Source organism: Lissotriton helveticus, chromosome 12, assembly GCF_964261635.1.
Source record: "Lissotriton helveticus chromosome 12, aLisHel1.1, whole genome shotgun sequence".
NCBI lineage: Eukaryota > Metazoa > Chordata > Amphibia > Caudata > Salamandridae > Lissotriton > Lissotriton helveticus.
The window spans coordinates 235,016,916-235,043,419 of record NC_136073.1 but is presented as its reverse complement, the minus strand read 5'-3'; the positions used below and the strand labels follow the sequence as shown (position 1 = coordinate 235,043,419).

At 42.4% G+C, this 26,504-nt stretch overlaps 1 protein-coding gene across 4 annotated transcripts in view; it reads left to right on the top strand.

Annotated features, from left to right (window-relative positions):
• Nucleotides 1-26,504, top strand: part of PIEZO1 (piezo type mechanosensitive ion channel component 1 (Er blood group)) — an 859,941-nt gene that overhangs the window by 262,289 nt on the left and 571,148 nt on the right. For all 4 annotated transcript variants that reach the window (XM_078670084.1, XM_078670083.1, XM_078670082.1 and 1 more), the window contains exon 3: nt 21,780-21,875. In XM_078670084.1, the coding sequence (XP_078526210.1) occupies nt 21,780-21,875 (96 nt within the window). The remainder of the gene's footprint in view (nt 1-21,779; nt 21,876-26,504) is intronic.

Genomic DNA, 26,504 nt, shown 5'->3' with positions numbered 1-26,504 from the left:
CGCTATGAGCGGGGGGGGCAGAGACCAGCAGTGAAGGTTAATGGACAGATAGTGGTTACTCATAGGCCAGGCAGAACAGTAAAGTTTTCAGGCAGGATCGAAAATGGATGTAGGAGGTAGTTGATCTAAGTTCCGAGTCTCTCTTTTGGAAGGCCCTAAAAACCTGGATGTTCACTGCATCAGACACTCTCTGCAAAATTCTGATATGATGCTTCTTTCTTACCGATAGCAGTTAACCAGTTTTTGCCTCCTTCTCTGGGTTCCGCTTAGCGCCATGATGCTCTTCGGAGTGCCAGCCGTGCTCTATAAATAGCCTATTACATTACATTACATCCCCTGGATGGAGCAAGGTTAACAAAGGCAGGAGCAGGAAGTACTTCAGCTAGTTTCATCGAACTGAACTCATGGAGGGAGTAAGGAAGGTATCTTGCACTCTCACTCTTTGAGTGCTTTACTGTCCGCTTGAAGAACCTGGTGCTGTTAGAGAAACAAACTTCTTTCACACTCACATTTATTCCCTTTGGGTCTGTGCTTAGGGTCATCACAATCCACCTATCTTTCCCTTTCTGCATTTTTCTAGTTCACACTCGCTCTGTACTGTGGAAAATACATTTTTCTGCTCCCCGGACCCCTCTCTGTTCTACCTGCTCACCCAGTCTAATAAGGGTCATTAACTTCCCGGATGACATTCTGTATTCTTTCAGAATAAAACCTATAGCAAGACAATTTTAGGACAATAAAGATGCTCAGACTTCTTATTCCGGTTCTTTTTCCTGTACTAAAGTTTTCTGACACAATTTGCATGTACCAGGGCTGCCCTCCACTCAAGTTCCCCCTTAGAATATCTCCCTTGCCTTTAGTGCCTGTGAGTCATTGTGTGGAGTCCTGTCCAGCCCTCAGGGCTCCACTTCAGCTTGAGAGCAGGGAACCAGCATTGTTTGATGACAATCACTCTCTGAGCCACTCGAAGTCTGCAAACATGTTCATTAACAAGAAAGCAAAGAAGGCTAGTAATTGTGAACCAAACCAAAGTACCTTTGCCCTCATCATGTCTTTGAGCATATGATGCTAAAACATCTTGAAAACCAATTACTTTTATATATTGTCTTCACATAGGCAAAGGAAGGAATCGCATTACAGAAAGTATAGCTACTGATAATCTGGCCTGGATCAGATGCCCCAATTCTCGTTTTGGGACAGAAAATAATCACGGACAACAAAATAAAAGAGGCCACTATTAGCAAATCAGATAGTTAAAATAGTGGCCTAAATTTGTAAATGGAGCAGTCTGAACTCTTAAAGCTACGCTTTAAGGTACTTTGCATGATATGGGAGGCTGTATATAGCTGTGCTTGCTACAGGCAATGTTTGTGCTAATTTCAGGGAACTTAACAGTAAAAACTGGCCCAAAACAGCTACAAAACGGCCCGCACACTGATCTGTCAGACAACAAGCCCCTCTGACATTGGTTGAAAGACCTTGAAACTAAGATACAAGGCAGAAACTCTTAGGCTAAGCTAACCAGAATCTAACTTTCTTGCTTACGTGGCATGCCAAGGTGAAAAGTAAAGCGTAGGCTCTTGCAGATAAGAAATCCTTCACATCTTGGTACATTGTAAATGGCTGATTCAAAGTGCCATTCCAATAAATGTAATATTATTTGTACTTTTACAATGGAAGCAAATTACCTTTGTAAGACCTGAACTACACCAGGAGTATAGAAATGACATTATACTGACTCTAGAACAGTTGACTTGTACTAATTATTTAAGATCCTACTAACCATTCTAATTATATAATAATGAAACTAGGTTAATTTAGTAATTACAGTACTATATTTTACCTAAATAATTTAATCTGGATAAGTATTTTGCTATGGAGCTATATAAACTAACTAGTCATGAAACTATATGCTACCTAAATGACAATAGAATTCTAATCATGTTATTGCAATGGGGGAATAGAGTGTAACAATGCTACATTATGATAAAACAATATGCGAAATTTAAATTGTAATTGAAGTGCACTATGCATCAATTAACGATTCAACTGTATAACAATGGAACTCTACTAGCCATAGAACAATGAAATTATGTAATACTAAATGTACTAATTATGTATCCTTGGAACTAGGCAATATTTTACATGGAGGCACTGCAATTATGGAAATGTTTTCACTGTGAAACAACATAAATATATAATTAGCGAAATGTGGTAACTTTCAGGCAACATAACTAAGCCTGTGGTATTAAGGAAGTCTGCCTGTTGTGGAATTATAGCCCTATGGTATCTGTGTACCCATAGAAACGAGATTACAGTGAACATACTCTTACCTCGAACAAGCTTTTAAAAACTCATATTTTGGTTAAATGCCTTAGTCGCAGGGATAGGTATTTACATAAGATAATATGGCATGTCTGAGAGGAAGCTGGAACTCTCAAGTCATTAATCTTTAATCCAGGTCTAGTTACTTAAAAGGGGGACTCAAATGTGAGGAAACAGTGTGGTCTTGTAAGATCTCACCATGCTCGTAAAGGTGAGGTCTATAAAAAAAGTCGTTTTTTTTTTTTACCCTTTCCTTGTAGCTGTGCACTTCACTCTGAGGAAGCAAGCTCTGCTTTCTAAAGAGGCAGTCCAGGGCTATGGGGCGGTGTGCTGAGCACCACGCCTCATCGTTCTGCTTCTCTGCGCAGGAGACAGTGCGCATGACTTTATTAAGGGGACTCCTCACCACTTAAATTATGATCCTTTCAACTTTTTTTTTCAAGGGCCCGCCGACATGTATATATTTACAAGGACATTTAAAAAACCGGACATGGTTTGTTTTAGAGGTGAAGTTTGACTTTACTGTGTTTACATACTACGCCACTCCAACCGCTTCGCATTTTTATTGTGTTTGGAAGTGAGAAATGTGCAGCCATTATCTGTCGTTCTTTCAGGGGTTATATTTGCTGCCAAAGTCAATAGCAGGTATCTGGAATTCAGGACATTGCATCAGTATCCATCCAAGTTCTCACTATGTTCATCACCTCTGCATAAACTTACGTTCAGAAGGTAAGCAACTCTGCTGAGTTTCCATATAGACACTATATAGAGACACGAAGCTAGCCCTTTTAAATCGTGTATATTTTGAAACATGTTCTACTGTGCTCCATACATGATCTATGTATACATGTTTGTAGATAATGCATATCATTACTTATGGGTTCTATGGAAAAGCCAGATTATTATTTTGGGAGGCTTATTAATCCAAGATAATGCTTTTTACCTGTGTATCGCATTCTCTTTCTCCACCAATACGGTGGGTCTTTTGCACAGCTGCTGGTTCTAAGTTTTACATAAAGTTAAGATTGCAAACAATGCACTAGTTAGTGTTTGTTGAGCAGCGTGGAGGATAAAAAACATTGATACTCCAAGTACGGTTAGGTTGCCCAGAGGTTAATATCTTTTCTAAATGCTCCCGATTTTTAGTAAGTGGGGTTCCTGAAGCACTAGGTAATAAGGTGATGTGCCAAGGATCACACAATTTGATCGAATGGGAGAAGGTGATGTTAAAATATGGTTCTCCAGTTACAGGTCCATCTACCTTTGCCTCTAGATCATGCCTCCTTCTGATTGTGAGATTGGACTTGGGTACTGTGTCACAATAAGCGCCCACTGAGTGATAGATGCCAAGAGTTCAGCTAAGGGTGGACCACTACATTAATTTGATTCTGATTTACTGCACTTGCCACATTTTGCACTATCTGCATAGTTTATAGATTTCAACAAAAAATGGTTCTAGTCCAAACATAGCAAACTTTATTTTTTTTAAAAGTGCCACTCGCGGTGCTGCGTAGTGGCAATCCCATCGCAAAAGTTAGCGTGTAACCTTACCATGACTGATGCTCTGTTAAGATGTTAATTTGGTACTAAGGAGGTAAAACCTTCTCTCAGATAGTATCATTGCGTCTTAAGATGACAAAATAGCAACATAATACTGCCACATAGTGTGCCGAATAATTTTACTTTTCTTGTCAGATGATTTAATCTACCCTACCACATAGTCTGGTCCTCCACTGCCACATCATTTCAGTATCCCTGGCTGACGGGTTTATGGTTGCTGGTGGAGGGCGGGTGTTAAGTACACATTGCTATTTGTGCTTATATATATATTTTTTTTTTAAATCTATACAACAATAGTGTAAATGTGACGTACTCATTATGGGAAGGCCTGGGACGTGCATATGTGTAAATCTCCTGTGCGCATACATTTCTAGGGTGAAGTTAACTTGAACTTTTAGGAAAGGCGATGGAGGGGCTACCAGGGACATGCGGGAGAGATGTGGAATGGTTATAAGATGCTGTTTGAAGGACTATTGAATGATCTGAACCAGCTGTGCAATGGTACAGATGGGTGAGTAGTTGGTATGTAAAGTTATGGAATGCTTCCGAAATATTGAGGTAATGCATATGGAGGAGGTTCCAAGTAAGTGTATCGACCGGTCCAGGCTTTCTATTTATACTATGGTGCTTTAAACCCTGCATATAGATGGCAAAATCACAAAACTGCAGGTATGAGAATGCAAAGAGAAAAACAGAACAGGACAAACTTTACATGTCACTCTTGACATGCAGCAACTTGAGAGCTCTCTGTGGAATGCCTATGGGTTGCTTGGTGAATGGTTCTAGACTGCTTTGGAACTGCTGATAGAATAACCAGGCAATTTTTAGGGAATAGCTTAGAAGGAACTGTGGAACTTCAACGTAATGGTTGGGAAATGGCTTCGCTAAGTCTTTTAGTTGATTAGATGATGTGCCTCGTGCAAGAAGCACATGATCCAGACTATTCAGATCAAACCCATATATTTTTACGGCCAATGGTGCAATTTCTTAATCTGCAAGGCTTCCGAAGTTCATCACGATGACCACATCGAGAGTTTTAGAGTTGTTCTAGGTCCATCCTAAGGAATCCTAGCGCTGACGGTTCCTGAAATGTCCTCCATGCCCTGTGCACTGGTTGTGTGCTGTGTTCAGGTGTTAGATGGTAGAAACTTGGCATTAACCATCACTCTCTGCTCTATTGCCTAGGGGGAGGCCCGGTGCTTTCCTGTGACATTGTTTTTATGCCTGTACTAATGTTGCTGGCAGCCATAGGAGGACCTTTTGTGCCAGATTAGCTAATAATGACTTGTAGAACCTGAAAAGCATCGAGTTCATGCCTGGCTGTGATTTCTGTTGGAGAGCTGCCCGCAGTTGGTAGCCCTCCTCCTTTCCCAAGGCACAAAGGGTGGGCACAGAGTTCTTAACCTCCTGAGAGCCCACAAGAGAGAAATGGAGAACAAAGCTATTGCGCATGAGAGAGATGTGATTCGATTGTCATTTCATGTTGGTCACTAAGTCGTGCGAACAGCACAGTTCTCTCCTAGACTTATTGTTGTCTGTTCTTTAAAACGTACTTGGAGTAAACTTAGGCTGCACTCAGAAGTGTTTCTCTCTCTCCTCATGCCAATATTGACAGTTAGATGTGTCATTATGCCTCTTACGTAGTACACATGTTCCAGTTCATAAGGGACTGTTTTACATCTCAAAAGTACACTACAACATGACACTTTCAACGTTTTATCTCTTAAATGTGTTGTATACAGAAATCAATCGTTTTTTGTTTTGTTTTTCCAGAGCAGGGATTTCCCCAAAATATTTTGCTCAGCCACACCAATTGGCTTCTCCAGTGCTTTTTTGTAGTGCTGATGCTGCCCGAGGATTACTTCATTGCAATGTATAGGGATGAAAATGGGAAGTAAGGAGCTTAAGAGAGCAGACACAAGAAAGGCAAGAGCATGATGTTACGTCTTTGGTTGATTGTTTGTGAAACACAAAAAAGGTGATGGAGGATGCTTGCAATTTGTCCAACCAGTCCACTGGCAATCGCCCGGAGTAGCATCCCAACCCATTGCTCGTTTGCTCACCATGCCATCTTAGTTAGAACCCAGTCATATGCAAATTAGTCTTCACCCTGCTCCTCATGGGAACAGTCCAGCCCGAGCAGCCAGACGCGGTGCTCTCTGAAATGGGGTGGTGTGGAGTGCAAAAAAACGATGGATTTAGGCCCAGATCTCTGTACTGGGGTGAATGTATGACATTGTTCTGCATTCTGTCCATCAACTGTTGTTTTGCGGTAAACGAGCACCCCAGGTCCACTGAGATGCTGCCATGGTGAGCAAAAAAAATGATGAGTTGGGATGCTACCCAAAGCAATTGCCAGTGGTTTGACAAATTACATGCATTCCTCCCATTAACTTTTGTGTGTTTCATGTACTGCTCTAAGTGGGACAGGGATGAACAGACGTGGATCCCATGCTCAATGTGTCACTGGACCTAAGCTGTACCCAGCTGATGAACCCACAACTAGGGAGAAACTGGTCCTGGGTTGTGTGTTGCGGTTCAGGGAGGACCTAGTCTGGCAGTTCATGCCAGACTCTTCCCATGAGAAACCTGGTCAAGATTGATTTGCATATTGCTTGGTCCAAACTGAGGTGGTGTAGTGGGCAAAAGAATGAAAGGTTGGGACGCTACCCCGAGCAATTGCTAGTTATTAGACAAATTGCAAGCATTCCTCCCATCACTTTGTGTGTATTTTTGACTGATTGTTGTCACCTTTTTAAGAAGTTGTAAGTTAAGTAAGTAAGAAAGAATTTTCTGGAGCACACAACTACCTAAGTGTCTTAGCGATATGCAAACCTCCAAAACGGTGGGAAAAAGACAAATAACTTACTTGACAGTGAGAGTGAAAAGCCAAGTTTTTAAAGATTTCCTAAAAAGGATGAGGTTTGGTTAGGATCTTCAATACAGAGGCAGAGCGTTCCACAATTTCCTGCCAAAATAGGAGAAATTCTTCACCCCTTGTCCCCCCCCCCTTGCTGGCCCCCTCCCCCACCAAGACTTTTTTTCATATAAATAAAACTAGCTGTGGAAAATACAAGGTAAAACTTTTCTAAAGATAAATGGCGCTGGTGTAATGCAGGGCTTGGTATCTCATGCAAAGCGCCATAAACTTGACCCTTTCGATCACTAGCTGTCAATGCAGTTCCTGAATTTTCTTAGAAACAGAGCTGAATTATGGTAGCTTTAAAAGAAGGCATATCACTGCTTTGGATTGGGAGCGTTTCTTTTTCTCTAAATAGAGGACATTGCGATGTTAGCTCCTCGAAAGGATAAGGGCAACCACAACCATATTTTGCAGGTCAATGGGAATAAAAGGAAAAACCTTATGAGCAGCTTCATTGTATAAAAGCAGGAAGAAGTTATATGGTTAATCTGCTCTGACAAGTTCAGCTGTTTTTTACATTTTGCATAGGGGCCGGTAGTGGGCCAGTCCTCAGGCCACCAAGAACTGTTCCAAGCTGCAATGTTCGTCCCAGAAAAAATCACCTCTGTTTTCTCAGTATTCAATTTTAGAAAATGATCCCACATCCAAACAGCGGTCTGGGTCAAGCATTGATTAAAATTATAGGCAGCTGTGTGTCCTCTGTGGTAATGGATACAATAATTTGTGTATCATCTGCGTAAGAAGTAGCCTAAAGGCTGAATGTTTTAATGAATTCCACCAAAGGGGTGATATAAATATTAAAAAGCATGGAGGTCACCTGTGGTACCCCAGGTGAGACAGCAGGTGTTCCCTACTGAGCAGGCTTCTGGATAAATGGAAAAGGAGTGTGAATCACTGGAGCTGTAAAAGTGGGAAAAATAATTCTTACTCAATTGTTAAAGCATCAAGACTATGGATATTTGTTTGTGGCTGTAAGAACCTTCGAAACTGGCATCATGAAAAATCTGTTTCAAAAGCAGGAACAACTTGTGTAAATTCCATTTAATGTGGGATGAACGCTGAGATTTTTAGTGGGTGGGGCTCCTTTGTGCAACAAAAAGATGGTTTGTGGTGAGAATGGAGGGGGTGTGCTCACTAGGCAGTCACCAATCTGGAGTTTGCTTAATTGCATGTTTGTCAAGTGTAGGTCATTAATATCCAACAGGTATATTCTGAAACTTGCCAAAGTTTCAGGGTGAATTTGTGGTTACCTTTCTCAGACAGGAGTGGTCTTGTTCTCAAAGAAGGACCGTGGCACAAAATCAGACTGGCACATTAGTAGGAAATTCTGATGACTTACTTAAAATGTGGTCAGAGCTTCAGGGGTGGCTCCTCCGTTGGAGCGGAGGAGCGTCCCCTCACTTAAATTCCCCCACCAAATCCCCCGAGATGAAAAATAACATGGTAATGTATTACCACTTTGTTTTTCATCCCCTGTCAGGGCCAGACTGGCCGTAGCGGGCACCGGGCAATCTCCCGGTGCGCCGCACGGGTGGGGGGCCGGTTTGGGGCCCCTGGGGGCCGCTTTTGATACAGGGCCGTTTTTGCAGCATAGCCGCAAAATCGGCCGTGTAACAAAATCGGCCGAAACCTGGCCCCGGCAAAGAGCTCGGCGTCACCCACAACCCCCCGGCTGAGCACTTTGCCAGGGCCAGTTTTGGTTCCCGGTCCGGCCCTGTCCTCTGTCCCGAACAGAGCGTTAGGGCAGGCTGCTGCTAAGTGACAGCAGCAGGGAGGAGGGAGGGCTGTCTATGCACTTTTCAAAGTGCGCATGCCCCTTTGGCCAGCTATCTTGCGACGACCAGCCAGACATGCGCAATTTGAAACCTCTAACCCGCCGTTTTAAGACAGCTGGGTTAGAGTAAGTGCAGGCCTTAAAGCACTGTGGAGTCCTGCATGAGGCTGCTCCCTCCAATTAGGGCGCGGCTCTCACAGCATGAAGGCAGTGCCAGGATTGGTTAAGCGACTAGCAGCATCCAGCTCCTGTGGGCGTCGGGGAAAGAAGCGCTCCACAGCCGAGAACCTCATTTGGTAAGTCTTTTTAATATAATTTTGGGCACGTGTCCGCCCGCCCCCCACCCTGTGGTATATACCATCCACCACTTGCGAGCTTAGAAATGTGGACAACTTTCAGTTCCATTGTAAAGAATAAGAACCAGACAGGTCTAGGCTTTAGCATGTAAAGGCTGTGAATTATTGTTCTGAATAGACTGAGTGGAGCTGGAATTTGATTCAGCAAAGGAGAAGCGAACATGTATTGTGTGTGTAGCAAATTATGGTCAAAGCCACTTCAAGGTCAAAGCCTCTTCAAGGACATGCAAGCTAGTAGAATGGGCTTGGAATGGACCAGGATGTTGATGCCAGCTTCTGAATCAGACCAATAAAAACAGAAGATTTTAAATAAAAACAGAAGGAGGATTTGCGCATGGTCTTAGAACCGGTCCCAAAGAAGCGCTACACAATGCCCTGGAAGACACAAGCGGGACAGCTCAGGAAGCTAAAATGTTGAAGGACACTGGGGGTGAAACTTAACCTACAGAATAACTTATTGTGGTGAAAACCCCAAAGCACTGACGAAAACACACCAAATGCAGACTGACTGACCACAGGCTAGGAATAGAGACCTGCCAACACAGATCAAACCGCAGCCCCAGAGAGAACCGGCTCTGCCAAGAGCATGTGGGTGAAGGAGACACAGCGACACTTTGTCCTCTTCGGTCCTGCCTGTAAAGATACACAGGAGACTTTCTTCCCACACTCAGCAAGGAAAAGCAGGTCTGTGCTAGTTAGACCAAGAACTCAAACTGAGCATCATGCTAGGAGGCCTCTTTAAACAGGGAGTGGGCATGTCTCGAAAGGAGCGACCGCGTATAAAACGTGGACTTTGGAGTCACTTGAAAATTGAACCAAGCTTTGCTGGAGAGAGACTAGTGTTTAATTCACTTTTAGTTGGTGTCTGCCATGTCAACAAAGTACCTTGTATTGTGTTGCATTACCCTGCATTACACTTAGGCAACTCAAGTTATCCTAGTGTGAAGTGAGGAAAGGGGCAGAGGGGAGGAGGTGTTGGAAAAGGGAGAATGGGGGGCATATGTATGAGTGAGAGAAGGAAATCTTGTATGTCATGATTAGTGCCTGTACACCAGTCCCCCGTCCATCCCTGGCCTTTTAAAATACTCCCAGAAAGAAAGGAGCAAGGAAGGAGGTAATAAAACCAGATGGAGTTTATACAGCTATGTCATGTTATCAGCATGTGTTATAGCGCCTTCTATGGCACCGCAGCGCTACCCTAATCTGCGCTCCCTTTTCGTACAGCGCTGGTTTTGGACCTATTGCTCGTGTTTGGTTTCTGGTTGCGGGTGGCAGTGTTGAGATAGAAGAACGCGGGGTCATAGGTCATGGTGGGTTCTTGTATTTCGCTCTGGGACCTCCCTCCTCCTCACCCCCAGCTCCTTTAAGATGGTCCTGGGAAACAGGAGGAGGAGGACAGGGGAAGATGGAAGGGAGTCTGGGAATAGGAAAAGACGGGAACACGCTGCTGTGGTATGTGCACTCACCCAGTGAGCGAGACTGCGGAATGTGGAGGAGTCTTCTGGGTGAGGCATGGGGGGAGGGGTAGGCAGGTATGAGAATGACGTGATTGGTGGAGGAGGGGGGATATGCTTCACGCAGCCTGTGGCGGGTACTTCTCGTTTCCACAGCACGCCCTTCACCGCATGTAGTATAACTTGGCAGCGCTTCCTGGCGGTCCCCCTCCCCGACGGGCGATCTTGTACCGGCTAAATACCCAGGCCAGGAATTTTCCATCTCCCCGCACGGCTCGGCTCGGATGCTGTCAGAGGGAACAGGGCGCTGCCTGTGCTGGAATGTGCCCGTGCGCTTCCCCGGGAGCTCGTGTTTGTTTTAGAATGTCTGTGTTTGGAATGAAACGTGCGGCTGTTCGGGGGGGTGCGAGCGCCCACCTGAGGGGCGCACAGGTGGCGAGGGGCGCCCAAGAGTGCACGAGTGGGCTCAGGTATGCATGTATGGGGTAATGCCAAGTAAAGCAGAGGGAGGCGCACGTGTAGGATTGTGTGTGAGGTGTAACAAACAGGTAGTTTCAGCTATTTATTTATTTATTTAATGCGATTTTCTATAGCGCGAACATTACCCGAAGGTGTCACAGCGCTTTACAAAAGAACCAGCTGCGTTACATAAGGATTTAGGATTACATGAGTTACATAAAAGATACAAACAGGAAAAAAATTGCAAATGTACAAGTTGTAAAGTCACACAGGGAAGAGATACAAATAGAAAAAATGGCAAATGTACAAGTTGTAAAGTCACACAGGGAAGATGTACAAATAGAAAAAAATGCAAATGTACAAGTTGTAAAGTCACTCAAGGAAGAGATACCAATGGATAAACTCTAAGGTTCACATAGGAATGGTAGTGAGTACAAAGGTCTACTCACATGTTCCCCGTTGTGTCAATAGTATTTGTGAATGCTTACGGAAAAGTTTTGAAGCAGTGTGCGAACAGATGGATTTTTTTTTGCATTTTTATTTAGCGCAAGCTCGACCCGAAGGTATTTGAGGACTTTACATGAGCACCACCAGTTAAATTACACAAGGGCACATTCATTTTTTTGTTTATTTTTTAAGGCACGGGGACCTTTAAGTAATTTTCCCAGAATCAAAGGATGGTGAGTCGACTCCGGTTCTACAGTTTTACATCCGGCTGCTCTGGCCGTAAGATATATATTTTTTATATATATATATATATATATATATATATATATATATATATATATATATATATATATATATATATATATATATATATATATATTCAGCAGTGCTTTAAATGGGGAAAAATAGTGCAGGTACTCATTTATATGGGGTGAGTAGGCGGAGCTAGGGGCAGGGCTAACAACAAGACATGCTGATACTGATTGACTTTAATACTAGTTGCAGCACATACCAAAACACATTTCAAATGCGTTTCTATAAATATAACAGGTTAATTCATTACACTAAACGACAGCCAGATGCAGTGATGTTTTAACATTTCCTTGTTATAGAATATTTGCAGCTTCCATACTGTTATTTGCCCTTGCTTGGCACAACACAATATATTCTCGAGCATGCACACACACAGAAAAAATCAAGCAGACGTGCATACACAAAGCATTCCACACATTTCCTTTAATATACCTCCCAACAGTGTATTAAATCTCTCCCTTTCTCTCGCTTTTTTCCTCACACAAAAAAGCACTGGCAAACAGATAAAACATAAGCCACTCACGCAAAAGAATAAAAGCCATTTTACCCTTGTCGCCTTCCTTTGCTTTCTTAATTGCGCTGTCACCTGGCTGCCTCGATCCTGTGTTTGCAACACAGCAGGATGGTGAACACCGAACGTTATGCAAATGAGCCCCTGTTGAATAGTTCAGCGGGGGCTCAGCTCACCAGTGACGGCTACAGAAGTGCCTTGGCCTCCAGTCCGGTCACCAGCACAAGCAGCCAATACGCCTACCGTTTATGAGCACCGGTACTCTCCTCGGCAGTAGAGAAGTGCCGGTACTCAGAGTGCTAAAAATGAGAAGTGCCGGTACTCAGTACCGGTGAGTACCGGCTCATTTAAAGCACTGATATTCAGACATTTTAAGTTGTCCCATGTTGGGGATAAACATATTATCTCTCTGTCCTGTTTTGTCTTTAACATGTATATTAGGACTTGTAGTTTTGCATTAGCATTAGTAATACCACGGAATGCAAACATTCATCTGACCCTGGATAAATCTTCGCTTACCTAACTCGTGACGATTTTAAAGTGTGTGTTTTTTGTAGTCATAGATGTAACTTGAAATACATGGACTGTTTTTCTCCTTTTTGAGGTCTGGCTAGGCAATGCAAAAGACGTACAGATGATGGACGGAATGCAGAGCAAATCAAACATTCACCCCAAGCCAAGAGATCTGGGTTAAATCCATCGTTCTTTAGCGCACTTCGCCAGAAGAAGACCCTCAAGTGTACCATTGTTGAGCAATGCAACACCAACCACTGTCGTAGGCTTTTCCTGATCCGACGGTCCACTCGCAGAAACTCCGATCACTCAAGAGACTATGCAAGCTCATACTTCTGAACAGGAAGATGTATGTGCGCAAGTGCTCCAAGAGCAGATACTGAACTTGGCTATTACAGTTAAGTGAAAGTGTAATGGTAACCTGGATTTCTGCATAAGTATTACCACTTTCAACCATATCCCACCCACTAGGCCCAGAAAAGTTTGTGTATTTATTTGGATAAAGCAAAGAATTCCAAGTGTCTTAAAGTATCTAAAAGTTAGTAAGCGTATTGACTTAACAATAATGTCTTACTTCTTTTTGTAAAGAATAATACTTAAACGTAATTTTAATGTTGGGAATACATACGCTACCTGAACTAGTTGTTCTACTGGACACCACCCTCCAAAAGTAAGCCTTGACTGTCCGACGTATCCCTTAGCCTGAAAGTCAACGTCTAGTGAGGAGGAAGTTGTCTTTAAGTGAGCTCACAGTATTACCTGGTTCCGGTTATCCAAGGACAACAGCAATGCATGTCACAAGGAATACGTATTTGCCCTTGAGTGGTACAGGCCTGACTTACCATGTATATAATGTAAGTGTACGTTGAATGTTTTTGTGATTAGGCACAACTTGGGCCATTGACCGTGCCAGATGTTCATTCAGAAACCTCATTTTTAAAAATCTCAGCAAATTCATCTTCAGCAAAAGAGGTTTTGATTAATTTTCCCAGGCTAAAATTTATAAGGAGTCTGAACTTAATTTCCCCTGTATTTTCTCTTCTCATCCCTCTTGGGCCAGAATTTTAGAAACAGGCTTGCAGAGAGGCAGAGAAACAAAGCTGTGGCTGCATTTTTCAGAAGGCGGGAAACCACGTGCCTGACCACGGACAAATGTGGAATTATGACTTGGCAGCAACTGCACTGAGCGTGGGTGGTGATGGTGCCATGATGTGCAGGGCGGTCTGAGACATGTGGATTGCAGGTTGTCTTCCAGGAAGCACAAACTCCTTCCAGGATACATCTGTGTGCATTCAGTGTCAGCTAGCAGGCACTCAACATAGTTTTCCTTTCTCCAGCTCCGTTTTTAGAATAATCACACTATTGTCCTACTAGGAGATGTATATGGCTCAGCATTCTGGTTCACTCGTTAATACACATGGATATTATTTTTTTATTTTACGGAGTTTTATATAGGGCGAACTTGACCCGAATCGGGTTTCAGAGCCCTTTACATAGCACCAGTTGCGTTACATGAGGACACATTCATATTTTTTGTTAGGCACAGAGAGATTAAGTGCTTTGCCCAGAATCACAGGATGTTCAGCGTCGTTGCCGAGACACTAACCGAGTTCCCCAGATTCGAGGATGACCGTCCTAGTCATTAGGCCAACTCCTGTTCCTAACTTTCCTGACTTGTCGGGGATAGGACATAGGAATTCATTTTAATTCCTCATTGTACGTTGGACTTGAATCAATGTTACGTATAGCATTTAACTTGGTGTGCTGAGGAATACTGGGTCCTTCTCAATGCATTTATACAGCGTGCATCACTCCCCCGACAGAGATAATGCTGTTAACAAATTTTACTATCACCCAATAGACTTGATACCAATTTTTTCAACTGTGGCAAGGTCAAAAGCTGGGGTGACCCTGCCAGTGACCTCTTCCCGGGTCTATATAGCAGGCACGAGTACTTCCATTAGGTAAGACAATAACATCAGTAGACCCCCACCTGGTGGTGACACCAAATTATTGCAAAAAGTCACAAAAATGTCTTTCGGTTTCTGTGGAGTGCTATAGAGGTATAATTGTTTTTGTGTGGGACAAGGGCAAATTATATATTCTACAGTTCATTGGATTCTTGGGTCAAGAGCCACAGATCCATGTTTCGGGCCCGATGATCATGAGGCCCACTTCTGAACTACCAAGTATTTCACCAGTGATAATAGTATCACAAAAGTGCAAAAAAAAAAAAACTTTCCCATTCCACAGGAAACAAAATAAAAAAAAAGTCTGACACAATAATCAGGGGCCGGAAGATGGGCCACAAGGCCCTATGATCTTGGCCATTAGCACAGACAGGGGTCTTCAAGACAGACACTTGTTAACTCGTTGGCATTTAATGAGTGAATTGTGGCATGGGTCTCAAAAAGCTGGAGGTGGTTTTTTCCTCTGTGGATATTCCGGAGGGATTAACCTTTTCCATGCTCATGATGAGCTCAGCTTGTCATGAGGCACGGCGCTCCGGTGCTCATGACGAGCTGAGCTCGTCATGAGCCGTGGAACGCTCACACGCGGGGATAATTCCCCTGCTGTGATGAGCGTTCCACGGGAACGGGTGTGGTCATGACGAGCTCAGCTCGTCATGAGCACACGAGCACTGTGCCTCATGACAAGCTCAGCTCGACATGAGCACCGGGGCGCTGTGCGCGCCCCCCACTCCCCAGCATAGCGGGAGAATAAGCCCCGCACGGAAGTGGTTAACACTCACAAAGGACAGGTTCATGGAAATAAAGAGAAAACTGAAGTGCAAGGTATTAGAGGAATGTCAAGCACATGTAAACAGTGCACTCTGAAGTGGGATTACAGGCCTGCTGGTAGGTAAGTGTCTGGTATTTGCAGATGATTCAGAGATCTGTCATAGGGTGGAAACTCTATAGCGAGTGCCATAGAGAGGGGAGCTTGGGTTTAACACCGCAGAGTGTAGAGATAAGTCTTGGAACCAGACGATCTTAAGCAGAAGTGCAGGGTGAAAAGTGACCAGTTATGGGTGGAATGTGACCAGTTGTGGTAGAGGGCACTCTGATTAGTGGAACTTCCTGAACCCAGGCCTCGTGCCTGGTGCAACAGATAAGCAATGTAGAGATTGAAATATATTGGTTGGAGAATAATCACCCTCGATTCTGTGCTTCCTAATTTTTTGTTTTTGTTTTATGTTTGCTTGATTTTTAAATTTGTGTAAAATGTATTTAGAAGTTTCATCTTTCGAGTTAAGTGTTTAGTCTGAAGTGTAATGGTATTTTGTGGGCCTTGATCTACTGATGTCTTGACAAATGAAGAGGCATCTTCACTGTTGAAGGGTTAATCTGGGGTAAAGAACACATACATTTCCATTCACCCAGTCCAGCACCCCTCATGAGTAATGGTTCAAAAAAGATTTTTGTGTTGAGTTTTGAGTTCCCTTGTGACATCATTGACTGACTAGATGTCCTATTAATCAGCGACACGTGCTGCAAGCAGCAGAAGAAAAGGTTCTCAACATTTTAGGCTTCACTGGGGAGGTCTGACCTGGGGGGTGTTCTCCAGCTCTGGCCTCTCATCACAATAACAAAAAAAAGACCAGCCACAAAAATATTGCATGGCTCTACTGCTTAATTTGTACAGATAGTTGCAGGTGATGGGCTCCCAAACTCCTTTCTTGGGACTAGGGCTTACTTTTTATCATCAAACTTTGACCCAGCGAACAAGAGAGAGAGGCGGAAAAGGGAGAAATGAGAGGAAGGGAAGGACCGGAAAGCAGTGGCAGAGAGAAAGAAGGGGTGAAAAAGATCCAACGAGTGAGACAAAGACGTGGCAAATATAGAGGGTGATGGAAGAAGTAGGCATGTGCTGGACTCGAAACGAGGCGACTTTGTTATTCACAACTCTGGCATTCAACAGCATTGTTGGCAGGAGCGTCTGAAACAAATTTGGCTCCTGCGTATATATTTTGACAAACTATGCACTTCACGGTTCAAACCGCAAGAACTAGAAGAGAGGTCTAACAATTTATTTATGGCGCCCCCCTCCATTACTGGATTGCAATCATTGTACCTCTTGCCCTGGCCATATGCAATCATTGTACCTCTGTCTTCCAGCAGAGCAGGGCAGTAAAAACAAGAACTGATGGAGCCATTTCCATTCTTAAAGGGCTTATTACATCCTACATGGCTGCAATTTTCAGTGAAAGGTGCGGGTTGGAGCTAAGGATCACAAATAGTGACTGGAGACGTGAGCCATTGACCACTTTGGAATGCCCTGGCTCAGAAGCGGGCTCACTACAACTGAGTGCGTAACGCAAGAGCTGATGTCCATGTAGAGTCTGTTTGTGAATGGTAAATGGAGGCCAAGTGTCCCTAGCACACTCCTGTATCGCCTAATTGTAAGTTTCTGCAAAGTGTAGGTTAGGAGTGATTGGTTGGACTGAACCGTCACAAACACACCAAAACGTCACTTTAATCCACCGTCATCAACACACAAAAATGTCACTTTGATCAACCGTCACAAACACACAAAAATGTCACTTTGACCACACAGGTATTAATCGTCTATTTTGTTTTTAAGGGCGTTTGTTTTGGCAGACCTAGTTTGCAGTGAAACCATCAGGAAAAAAGCCATTTAAGCTGATCATACATTAAGAATACCACGCTGCTCTCTGTAGGTCGACTTATGGTTTAAAGTCATGTCGACTAAAGCCAAACTTTGGGAGCTAATAAGTTAACGTTTCTCCTCTTCTCATTGTCTGTGAATATATAATAGGGACAGTCATTCAATCTCAGATGTCAGATTGCGGTGTTAGGTTTCTTTCTAGTAGTCATTTTTACAAAAATGTAAGAATCCACTTCCAGTACAGAGTCAAATAGTGGGCAGAGGGGGGGAAAACTCACCATGTGGAGTGGGACTCGCACTTTCCATTTTTATCAAGTGATTGCTGTGCGCGTATCATAACTTGTAGTTAAGCAAAATGGTGTCCCTGAATCTGCTCCGATACATTATACCTGCAGACACATGCCTGTAGGGCTGAATTCTTTCCGTGTGGAATCATGCCCAGGGTTCCATATAATCAACCCAAGAGCCACCAGCAAACCTACAAATATCTAACCGCTGCTCAACAACCGGGCCTTAATTGTGTCCTCTTAGTAATCGTCTACCATCCACATCTGGCTTCCCTATGCAATATTGCTATAAACCTGCAACCAATCCCCCATGAAGAGGAAAGGCTGATGGTATTCTTCCCAGAAACCCTCCTGTTGCTCTTCAGACAGCCAACCATTTTATGTCAAACCACTATCAAAGGCAACATTAATTGTCCTTGCAACAGAATACAAAAAATGTCCCAGTAAACCACCAATGCGAAATGTGTGCATAGGTTGAAGAATCAGCCATAATCCACTTTAATCATCAATGAGGTTTTTCGACAAAACCACCAGACAACCTGGTAGAAAACCTAGTAATCTGTTGGATCCATGAAATGTGTTACTCAGTCGCCGTGAGTTTGAAACAACAACATTATTTTGTGTTTTATATAGCTCTAGCTAGCCCCTAAGAGCGCTTTACATGTTATGTGATAACATTATGAGTTGAAGAGCCAAAAACGAGAAGCAACTTTTCTTTCACCCTCTCTAGGACTTGTTCAGAAATACTGCTACACCTAGTAGTCGAAGTTGTGTGGTATTAGCTGGCTCCTGCACATTTCTCCTGCACGATTTCCTCCAGATGTTACCTGGAGGAATATGTGTATGGAAAAGTGTGGGAATTTCTTGTGTAGCGAAACAGCATCGGCACACTGGTGCCCATTCCGATGTCACTAATTCAGAACAGGGTGGGAAAATCTTGCTGTCGTAATTTCACGAGCTGTGATAGCAACATTACACCGGGGCGCTTTTACCCCATGGGAATTCTTTGGAAATCATAATGTTGTTGTCCGTGAATATACCAAGGGTGTGACTCGAATCCAACACAGAATCAGGCATGTTACCACCCTGTTTTAATCCAGAATCTAAATTTAAGACCCACCAGTTGAAGAAATCAGCTCTGTCGCCACATCTAAGAGCTCCAACATTTTTAATACTCTAGGCGCTGTGGGCTCACTACCTCACGGGCACTGAGGTTTGGTATTACATTGGCTATTTTATTGTGCACTCTATTCACGTTACTTCCCCTCTCTCCTCATGAAGGCGATTTTGAATCATCCATCCTGTACGCTTCATTTATTTCAGTATGTCTCCTTGCTGTGTTATAGCAACTTGCTTCTTTCTGTGGACAGCCTACCACAACATTGAGACCCACACCACACCACACACTGGCTACCTTAAAAAGAAGTGTGTTTATCAAAATGTAAAAGTAGCATTTAACCCTTTCCTGCTAATCTCAGAAAAGGCCAGAATGAAATATGCAAGGCCGCTCTCTGCAAAAGAGAGAATACACTTTGTAATTTTCTGAGCTTTACCTCTTAACATTTAAAACAGAACACTCCCTGTACTTTTTAAAGTTGCATGTTATAGCCAAGCATCCTTTCTACAACTCTTAAACTGCAGTGCATCCATATGGAACAAGGGGCTTGCGTCATTCCAAAATCATGCAACCTAAGTATGCATTCGCTGGATTAACAGCATCCTCCTTTCAAAATCTTACTTTGCGGGTTTCCCCCAAAAAATTCAACCAATTTAACAATTTTTACTGCGCTACCTATAAAACCATGTAACTATTTTAGAAATGTAGCAATATAAATTTACTAAGTACCAATTAATCAATATTATGTAACATGTTTTAATCATGTAACATTGTAATTATACTAATTATCACTGGAGATAAAAGTGTGTAACACTGCCATTATGCATGCTCCCCTGGAACTCTGAACAATCCTTGAGCCATCTGTGCTTCGATCAAACATACTTAATTTACTTTTTGCCTCTGTTTTTGAGGGGCAATGTTTAATTTTTATGTATTTTTATTCGCAGGATAACATACAGAACTTACATCAAATGCCTAAGAATGTACTTCAAGAGCATTTTTCCTTCTCTTTAGACAGTTTAATAGATATACTTCCTTATCCCTTGCAGCTGTACCCTTCTACAAGAATGCTTTAGTGCGCAGTTGGTAGTTTAATGCACTATACATGAGTGCGTTTTAAATTGTGCACACTAGGTATATATTTGCAGAGTTCATGTAAAGATTTGGTATGCACTTTGCTCTTACATTCTATGTAATTTATATTTAGCTTCAATGTAAATTGTGAACATTTTCATTACAGATATTTGTTTGCAAGACTTTGAGAAAATTGTGACATTTCGATTATGAGCTCATATATTGCAGCATCCCTGTTGTCCATGTTTTTAGATTTGGTCTTTAGGCAGCTTTAACTGTTTTGCCCAACTCATGTTTTTTTTTCTTTTTAATATATTCATCCACACACTTCCTTCAGCCTCTTCATCCTTTGATCTGTTTAGGAGTGATTAACTTTTTGCTTCCACACTCCATAACATTCCGTGTGCGATATTGAGGCAGCTCACTTCATCCATTTGTTGTCTTGCAATCCGAGTGATGTCTTTTTGCCTGATCACATGTGCAGAGCTGCCTGAAAAGGAGCTTGCTTCAGTGAAGGGGCCGATGTGCCGACACTGGTAGGGGTGGAAGGGGTGTCCGCTGCTTTTGTTTTCAAAACATTTTTACAATTATCTTTGCTTATTACGTATGTAAAAATGGAATTTAAAAAAATCATGCTTACCAAATCCAAACCTATTGCATTTGCCAGTGCTTGATGACCTAGAGTATAAATAATAATCAGTAGATTAGAATACATCTGTTACGTGAAATCAGGAGAGCCTTATCTGGAATCGATGTGCACTGCGCGGGTGGCGATCGATGTCCTGTGGTTTAAAGCACCTGAAGTTGGCTCTGATCCCACAAAGCTTGCGGTGTTTGTTTACGAGCTCATTAAGGGAAACTCTGGCTGCCAATGAGGTGCATAGATACATATTATGATATCCCGTTGCTCATAGCTCACTATCACTTCGCTGCGAATGCAAATCCTGGCAAAAAAACTGTGGTTGCAATTTTTCTTGTCTTCTGCAACGAATGTTGCTCTTGCATCACTTATGACAGAAGGAACATTGCCAATATTATGTGCTTGTGTTGTTGCTAAGCATGCTGGATTGGCTTGCAATCAATCTGGTAGCAGAATAAATATAATCAAGAAAGCACAACCTAATTCAGAAATATCAAGGATCCAAAAATGAATGTTTGTATGTGCACGTCTGTAATAAATTGTGAAGAGCGTCAGGAACTACTGTGTAAGTCATGTAAGAGGTTGAGACCTCGAACATTGTGATGGTAGGTGATAGAGAGCAATGTGGAGAGGCGAACCCCCAACTCTTGCTAGCAGAACTTGCAGGCTGTCCTTTAACACAACTGTCTGTAGACCCAGTGGTGCATAGGGTCTCCCCTTGATGGCCCTTGCTTTCTCCAAGACCTTTGGCAATTTGGAACTATATTGGACTCTCTGCCACTCTCCCATTTTCCCAGTAGGCTGCAGACTAGAAACAGGATGGGATGCTTTGACCCCACGTCAACCCCACATGACCCCATTGGAGTTACGGTCTCCCGTTTAGCCTAGGTGACATTTTAGGAGCCCCTCTATACATTTTGTTCTATGCCTTTTCCCAAGCCCTCTGCAAGGTCAGCAGCGCAAATGGATGTAATTTATTATATTGTATAGTATTGTAGCATTTGTACCACATTTTATCCGCAGACAGTGGTCCGAATCACTTCAAGTGGGTCGATAGAGTGGCTACTCCATACGCTGTGCTTGTTGTTAGCATGAACCTTGTGAGAAGGGTTTTGTTGTCATGCATGAAGTCGGATGTGCACGCCAAACATGTTGCAGTGAAACTGTACTTGCACTTAAGCCAGGAGTGAGGTGTGTAAGAGTGATACAATCACATTCCTGCATAGTTACCATCTTCGAATACGAGGTTACGTGGTTTAGTTTTGGGGAGTCCACTTGTTCTGAGCAACGGTGCTTCTGTTCCCTCAGGGAACTTTCATCTGAAAGGCTTATTTTCACTTGCTTTGCCCACATCAATGCTTTCAATGCTAATGTTTTCGTCTTTTGTTTTCTTTTCAGCCTGCCTCTTCCGGTATAATGCCCTGTCACTTGTATATCTTCTTTACTTGCTGCTTCTCCCATGGTTCCTTGGTCCAAGTGAACGCAGCATTCGAGGTAAGAGGCAAAATATGTTTCTCTGGATTACTGTTAATCGAAAAATGAAACTGTTTTTTTAATGATATATTCTGGTCGGTTACAAAAATAACTTGTATTAATTATAATTTTTTTCACTTTGACCATTTTGTTATTTAACACGATCACCCTCCCTAATTCTGTGATTGAGGATTCATGTAGATAAGAAATATCTCTAAATATAAAATGAAGACTCGGAAATGTAGTGTGGAAAAATGACTGCCAACGTACATATAGACTTGTACTTATCCCATGACCTACGTCTATGTATGCTAGGTCTGGCGCTGAAGTAGTAATTTAGGTAGTCGGACGACTTGTGCTGAACTTAGAAATTAAATTTACAGATCAATATTTTTCATGATCTTTATTTTTGGTCATTAGATCTTTTTGGTAACTTACATTTGTGTGGTCTGTATTTCTAAATAGAGCTCTCATCATTCCATCAGGGTTCCTCCCCCTTTCCTATCAACATTTCTGCTTCATGTCTCTTCTTTCTTCCACCCTTTACTCCTCTTCCTCTGTTCACTCTTTCAGACCTTCATTTCTCTTTTCCCCTTTGCCCATCACTTTCCTTTTGTATACCCTAAGCCCATTGCCGACCGTATTTTGGCACCTGCATTTTTTGCCTAAAAATGTAACATTGCATTCTGATACTCCGTCTCTTGTTTTGACTCTTTCTTTTCTTTATCACTTTGTATCTGTTTGAACTTTACATTCATTGTATTGGTTGTACATTCACTCTTTGAATTATTTCTCTATTTTATTCCCTTTTCCTTTTCATCCCATCCCTTTTGCTTTCGTGCCTAGTTAATCCTCTCTGACAACTTCTATTTTGAATCTCTCTTTTCACTGTCATTTTCCACCGCACCCATGTTCTTTGACTCGCTTCACTCTTCTTGATATACTATGGTTTTCTTCCTACACATGCATTCCTTCTTTTGCTTTCGTGCCTAGTTATTCCTCTCGGACAACTTCTATTTTGAACCTCTCTTTTCACTGTCATTTCCCACCGCACCCATGTTTTTTGGCTCGCCTCACTCTTCTTGATATACTATGGTTTTCTTCCTACACATGCATAATGTGCCTCCCCATCTTATATTTCCACATCTCTTTACCATCCCCATATTCGTCTGTCTGGCCAGGGTCTTATATAGTGATACATCTACAGACCACTGCTCCTTCTTCAACACAACTTTTAAAATTAATGTTTTCTCCTGAGCATCCTAAAAACGAAAGCGGACTTGGTGCCATTTTTGATTAACAATTTTTTTTTAAAAACCCAAATCCCACACATTGCTTTCCTCTATAAGAGACTCTACAATATAAAGTGTTAGCCCCTATGAGGTGATTTGGTCAGCAGAATGCTTTATTGGGATTGTCTGGCAGGGCAAAAGTAGTTACGTATATCTAATTTGTACTACATATTGTGGAAAACTGGGGACAATGGAGTTACCATCAAACTTGGTACAATAGGAAAAAATCATATCTGCAAAAAACATGAGGATGCCGGTACTGAAAAATTCCATAACAGGCCTCACGTGTACAACTTCATGCCTCTCTAGTTGATCTGACCTGGAGTTTGCAGTCCTAGTTGTCAATTCTTTCATTGTCATTCAACCATGACAAGCCCTATTGCCCTGTTACCCGTGTCATGGCCATTCTCAAAATTGGTTTCTATTCTGTGGGGTTCAAATTAATTATCTATATCTACAAAACCAAGATAATGCACAACTATCCAAATAAGTTGTGTGTCAGTAAGAACTAAAAATCTGTATGGGAACCTGTAGAAGGTTCACGTTCATGTAAACCTCTAACTCTCTCCTGACCTCTTCCACATACCTGAAGAGCCAATCACTTTCTTGTATTAGTTTTTGTTATAAGTTTCTCAACTTCGTATTGTCTGGCGAGTAATGTTTACTTTCTTGGAGCAGCTCTTAGCCCGTGTGATTGCAGTTGGGAATGTGAGGTCTAGCAGATGTCACCACAGACAGAAATGTTTCTTCTATAACCTGTCCAGTTAAGGATGTTTTATCCACTTTGTTTGCGTCTTTATCTGCCTCTTTCCCTTTCCCGTGTAATGTCGTAGTATATTTGTATGTGTCTGTGATGCATCAAGTTTAAAAAAGCGATTATAATTAATAAAAATAAGGCTTGTAACACCCTCATTACCTTGCTGCTGATGATATCCAGACATCTTTCACATTTTGCTATAAACTCTCCAACAATGAATTAAAAGACACTCTGATTCTTGACTTCTTACTTACGAAGTGTCTGACTTGGACTGAGTCCACCTGGCCCGGCCAGAGTGCTGCTCAAACAGCGATCCTCCTGATTGGCTGAGATCAGGCAGTTTTAAGATGTTCTGCATCTCTTTATACCACCTGATGTTTCCATATGATAAGTTCCCCCCAGTAACACAAGTCATCGAAAAGGCTTTTAAAGTATATATTTACAGTCATGCTGGCTGGATGCGGCAACATCTGAAGCGCCTCTAGGAGATTTTCAGCCAACAAGCGCCGGTACTGCAAAAGCCTGTACACAGAACACTCAGCAGACACTTTCCATATCCTCCTAGTTCTATGCAGTAAGACTTCTAGACTTCTCATGTGGACGAGAAAGTCCTTCTCTAGCTAAAAACCAATGTATCGATCCTACACATTGGGTGTACAGCCCAGTGGGACCTGATACCCCCTCCCAGAAACCTTAAGCAGCACAGAGGGACTATAGCTACATGCACTCAGCACAACATAAAAATGTAGAGTTAGGGATGTGCATTGTAACATATGGGAGTACAGGAACCTTGCCAGGTATTTAAGAAATCCACCTATAGAACACTATACGGAACCATTCTCTGCTCCACAACCAAGCTGGTCATGGTCAGTTTCAACCAAAAACGTTTTAAACATCCTTTAATCTCCCAAAACCACAGCACTCCAGAGTCAGCTGTGTGCCCGTGTCAGAGATAGTGGGGTATTTATTTATTTAATCTACTTTCCGTTTATTCACTACCCCACTATACTTGACTCTCAATGCCTCGCCCACCTCCGTTGATTGCTAGCCCAGTCCCTATCCTTGCTGACTTTGATCATGCTTATTTCAATCCATAAATCAATCCACTCAATCATGTGGTCATTATTCACTTGAATCTGTCTCTCCTCGCTTAACCTATTTAATGTCCTTTTGGAATTTGTGGCTATTCTAACTTTCCTATTTTCTCCTGCAGGTCGCCACTGTCTGCCCCTCTCACTGTACTCCTGTGATTGTGTGTACTCCATCATTAATATTCGAAATGCTCTTTCTATCCATTCTTTAACCTCTTGTGATTGTAGGCCCAGTGGTATCTTAAAGATTTTAGAGCTCCAGGCAAGAGATTACGGAGGGGGCCCCCTCTTCTGAACAACTTTAACTTTATCACCGATTTTTGGCTAATTCAAGCACTCATGATGCCAAATAATATTGAATTATATGTTAATGTCAGTGATAGGAGTCCAAAGAAAACAGCCAAAACCTCAAGCTGCTTGGTATCAGACAGCCATATAAGTGCTATAAAAAAGCTAGAATGAACATTGGCAAACCCCTTTCATTTGTGCTTGTATTTACTTTTTTTGCCTTGCGACAATATTTTACAACAAACTCATTGTCTAACAGCCCAATTGCACTAATTCTACAAGGGTAAGGGTGGCTTGGTGGATGTTTAGTCGACCATTCGGGAATATTAAAATGTTATTTTTTTCTACAGCTGGATTGCTAGGGAATTTAGACACTGAATTCCCTGTAAAATATTGTGGTTGCAGGTCAAAAAAACAAATTGAGAGCCATAGAAGTATTGAAGGAGTTAAACGGGACTGCGCAAGATCAGGAGTGAGATGAAAGAGCAAGAGATGGATGAGGTAGAGAAGGAGGCATACAGAAAAGTAGAGTCCAAGGTACCTATAGGAAGAGAGAGGTTTACATAGAGAAAGATAGGTGTTTGTCCTGATCTCTGTAGCTGAAAGCCCCTTGGAAGTTTGAAACACTGAGAAATTGTCCACTTTGCCCATGCCTTAAACTGTCTCTGTACCCTAGGTTAACAGGTGGCTCCTTGCCATCCCGAACACCTTATTGCAGTCTAGTCTCTCCTCTTTCAAACTTTTGTTGTCTGGCAATTTAGATCCAAGTAAAGAAAAAAGGCTGCATCTCCCAGAGCCTTGGTTTTATAAAGAAGAACACAAATCTGGAAAACATTAAACATGATTATATGGAGACATTTGGTAACCCTAAGTTCACCCTCTTTTATTCCATGTTCCTTTCTCTAAAATTCTTCCTTTTCCCCTGCCCTTCATTGTCTGTCCTCTCGTATGCCCTCAGCTCGTCCAATGCTCATCAACATTTTCTGATTTCCTTTTCATTTCTCATGTTTGGTTTTCTGAGCCGTAGAGCGAAGGCTCAGCTGCCAGCACTTGACTTTTTTAAATTTCAGTTATATTTGAAGTATCCTGGCTTTAGTACTATCTGTCCTAGGCAGACTGCTTCCGGCACTCTGGTGCTGTAGAAACGATGTGTCCATCAAACCCCTCTTATTACATTTGTGGCTGTGTATTAAATGCTTGTCTATCTCCGAACACACTAACC